Raw genomic sequence first — 4,073 nt, 5'->3', positions numbered from 1 at the left:
TATACATGCACGAAAGACCATTGCAATCTCAAACAAAACATGGAAACTCTCTGCACTAAACGTTATAACATTGATAGCCATGTATTTACCTACTTCTACTAGGAGAAAGTGAACTCCTACTCTCCATCGTCTGAGGGATGGTTTAGCTCGTGGTTGTGGGGTTCTTCTTCGACTACAAAGTCTTCAGATTCAGTGAGTCGTCGCTGTTTCGTTATCGAGTATTTGCTATATATATTGAACGCGGTCTGATTGTTCTATAGGATACTGATATCCCTGAAAGAGTCGAACAAGTCTTGAGACTCGACAATGTGACCAGTCAATGTTACCTCGACAGGCCACGTATTCACTTTGCGGGACAATTCCGAGCAGACGTATCGACCATCAACAACTGCTACGACAACTTCGCAACTGACGATTTTAAAATCGTCGACGGGACCATCACAGACAAAGAACATGCCCGCTGGAACCCGACAGGCACGGGAGTGTTCAATTTCCACAATGTTGCCATTACGTCTGTGTGTCCACAAAACGGTCCCTGCACAACCGACGACCCTCTAGTTTCACGTCGAGTCACTATTGACACCGTACTATCGGGTGGTAGCGGTAAGATGGTCGACTTGGACGTCGAATATCTAGTTTCTTCTCTGCTGTACGGTCTGAAATTTGGAATTAGCGTGCACGACCACGAGGGCGGAATTGCAAACAAGCAGGCTATCCTTGTGGGACACTATCATCCTGTCGGGTTCAAAGGAATATGGAGCAGTGTCACTAATGTTCAAGGAATGACATCTCTTTCTGCGACGTACCAATCAATTCTTCAAAATCTGACTTGGAACGACTGGGCACTAAACTTGCTGTATCCGCCTGGTTCCGACCAGGACTCACATGGCTTTTTGAGAAGACTAAGAGAGAAGTCGCCGTTAGCCCTATCCATCTCCTTCACCGTGTATGGATTCGATGACGAAGCTCCAAGTGACCGTTTTACATACGGGTACGTCGTCGGTACAATTGGTGTCTCGGGAGACCCCAGTGAGACACCAATTCAGTACGTGCGCGGCAGACAACTCGACCCTCTTCTATCTTCTACAATTACAAACACTCTTCTAACTAGAGCTGAGTTTGTACTCAGAGATACGAGAAAGGCTTTAATTATCGACTTTGGGAATTCCCTGAAAAGATATAAGAATGAAACGACCAAGCAAATTCATCTAGATACGAACGTCATGGGTAAGCGGTTATGTATGACATCAAGAAACGGGCACGAACTGGGAAGGGTCAATCTCACCGATGAGTGGTACGTCAGGACAGCCGGGGTCGTTGAAGTAGACTTGACACACGACACCGGTGGGTACGACGGTCTGTGCACGAGTCCATTGCAAGTTGTTAATTGCAGCGATTCGTCGATCGTTTTCTTGAGTGAATCGTATTACCATGTGAGACCGATGGGCGACGTCTTTAGTTTTATGGATCCAGGAGAAAAAATATCACAGAAGTTTTTTGTTACTCACATGGGATACCCGGTGGCTAATCACAAGATCTCGTTCGCAGTGGCTCCGTATCATGCACGAACAATGTGTAGCCAGTTAGATCCGGACAAACGTGGATCACAGTCGAGATGCAATTGCAACTACACCATGACAGCCGATGAAAATACTAGAGCGTCACACGGACTGATGGTGAATGAGCAGACCGATTGGACTGTCTACACAGACACAAATGGGGAGGTTAGCATCACGCTAACAGCTGGAGATCCTGGGAAAGTCAGGAAATATGTTGACGGTTTGGTCTATTTGGTGAGCTACCTTCCAACCACATCGTTCGATAGCCAATCTTATCCTGATGCCCCTCTTGTTGTTCGAGTTTTTGACACATTTACTTGGGAAGGAGAACCAACGTGGTACGGAAAAAATGGCGTTCGATCCATATTGCAACAGTACGACAATCTCTACCCCACAATGAGACATATTCTCAATCTGGGCGATTACGACAGTGTTATCGATGGCGACAACATTCGACACTTGAATTTCTCCTTGAGAGCAGAGAGGACAGCACCCGGTCACATGCCGGTCACCAGAGATTTATCCAAAGACAAAAGAAACATGATCCTCCAATGGCTTGATCAACCATTTCCTCCTAAAAAAGGACGCAAAGAAAAATGCACTCTCGAAGAACTGAGGAAAGAACTGCAACTCGTTCTTCAGGTGGAGTTCTACACCATACCTCCATACGCGTACGCCCTCTACTCCATCAAAGAAGGTGCAAATCAGGAAATTGCCAAATTGATTTCACGAATCGTTGTCGAAGAAATGGGACATCTCGCGATTGTAGCCAACATACTCAATGCCATTGGAGGAGATCCACGAATTTTTGACCAAAACTTCATTCCCGTTTTTCCAAGCAGGCTTCCAGGAGGCATAGAACCAAACCTTGTACTACGACTGGCTCCCTTAAGTCTCGACCTCATCAGACACGTGTTCATGAAGATAGAAACTCCGACCCAATCCTATGATAGCATTCACAATGACACGATTGGTTCCTTCTACGCCAGGATTCGCAGAGACATGAAGCGACTTGAGAGAGAAAGCAACGAGAAGAATACGACCATCTTTACTGGTAATCGTACGAGACAAGTGGATTTCATGGCTTCTCCGGTAACGAACTTGGAAGAGGCACTGGAAGGCATTCGTCTCATTGTCGAACAAGGAGAAGGAACATCACAGATGAATCCGACCGACGAGTACAAAGAACTGGCTCATTACTACAAATTTGCTGAGATAGTTCACGGTCGCCAACTGCTCAAGCAACCCGACGGGAACTGGGAGTACGCAGGTAAGCCGCATGACACCTAGAATATCACGCACAGAGCAGTAAAATGACTACAAAACATACCAACAAATCATCTAGTAATTAGTCGATCAACTTTGTCCGAACCCGTCGGTATCGAGTCTTCACATTGGCTCATGCAGGGTGCCTGCAACTAATTCCAGCATGTCATCTCTTCAGTCTTCTCATAACAATCACGTGACCCAATACTTTTTACAGGACCTATTATTCCATTCGATCCCAACGGAGTGTGGCCATTGCCCGAGAACCCAAAGTTGACCGACTACCCCTCCGGATCCCGTGCTCGAATGTTCGCTGAAGATTTCTCTCATCTGTATTTGCAAACACTGCACGAACTGCAAGACGCTTTCAACGGTAATCCACAACTATTACCGACTTCAGTAGCCAACATGTTCCTGCTGAGAATAAAGGCTAGAGAGTTGGTACAAACACAACTTCAACCGGGACTTAACGCTGGGCCAACGTTTGAGAATCCTCTCCACGTAGGGAGAGACCGAACAAACCAAGTTTGAGGAGTAAATCAACCATCAAGCGCTCGAGACGGTTGCAACTTGTACAACAAGAAATTGGTACGACAACAATTGTCGTTGACAGTAGACGCATGCTGGCAGATACTCGTCGCTTGTTCTAGTTTATATATCTAGGCGCAAAACTTATTTGTGTGTGTCTAAATTATTGTTTTCATTTTTCAAAACTCTTGATTCTGATCCGTAGCATTTCCCCTAATATCAATGATATAGCAGTTTGTTTCGAGTAATACTTATATTTATATTTATAAATTCACGCTGTGCATGCAGACTCACGCATGCAGGAGTTCAACCAAACAACAAACTTTTATCCTTTCGTGCACCAGAGCGGCTACTGTACCCTATGCGGTATGCATGGGTATGTAGATACAAACAGAGTGCGCAGTTAGCGCAACATAATCTGCGCTACTTGTGTCCCTAGCCCTTCTCCACGAACTATAGAGGCAACCCAATGAAAGCAGAGATACACGGACTACATACTGTAGCCAATAATCGTGCATAACCTCGGTCTCAACGGTGTCAATCTCATTATATTCTTATCCTAGACGAGTGAACGGAAGCCGAGTTGAAAGCTGCACGTTGCAATGAATCATTAGACTTGCTAACTAAAATGTACATACAGTCTTTTCTCATCCGTTTGTTCAACATACAATAAAATCTTGCCCTGCAAATTAGTAAGTCTTGTTGACGATTAGATTGTCT

At 45.2% G+C, this 4,073-nt stretch overlaps 2 protein-coding genes across 2 annotated transcripts in view; one reads left to right on the top strand and one right to left on the bottom strand.

Annotated features, from left to right (window-relative positions):
• On the top strand, positions 1 to 3,659 carry LOC134196431 (uncharacterized). Its single transcript, XM_062665547.1, has 3 exons — positions 1 to 192; positions 261 to 2,829; positions 3,043 to 3,659. The coding sequence occupies exons 2-3, from the start codon at positions 609 to 611 to the stop codon at positions 3,354 to 3,356; spliced, it is 2,535 nt and encodes an 844-aa protein (XP_062521531.1). The 5' UTR covers positions 1 to 192; positions 261 to 608; the 3' UTR covers positions 3,357 to 3,659.
• A 229-nt stretch (positions 3,660 to 3,888) lies between these two features.
• Positions 3,889 to 4,073, bottom strand: part of LOC134196798 (uncharacterized) — an 11,964-nt gene continuing 11,779 nt past the window's right edge. The window contains exon 36 of the mRNA XM_062666018.1: positions 3,889 to 4,073. This exon is cut by the window's right edge and continues 139 nt beyond it. Coding sequence (XP_062522002.1) covers positions 4,063 to 4,073 — 11 coding nt within the window. The 3' untranslated portion in view covers positions 3,889 to 4,062.

This window comes from Corticium candelabrum, chromosome 21, assembly GCF_963422355.1.
Source record: "Corticium candelabrum chromosome 21, ooCorCand1.1, whole genome shotgun sequence".
Classification (NCBI taxonomy): domain Eukaryota; kingdom Metazoa; phylum Porifera; class Homoscleromorpha; order Homosclerophorida; family Plakinidae; genus Corticium; species Corticium candelabrum.
The sequence above is the reverse complement of the archived record's forward strand: the minus strand, read 5'-3'. Positions and strand labels throughout refer to the sequence as shown.

Coding starts and splice junctions, on each gene's coding strand:
- LOC134196431 (XM_062665547.1), top strand. CDS start 609: ATGGTCGACTTGGACGTCGAATATCTAGTTTCTTCTCTGCTGTACGGT. Junction 2,830..3,042: donor CGGGAACTGGGAGTACGCAG/GTAAGCCGCATG, acceptor TACTTTTTACAG/GACCTATTATTCCATTCGAT.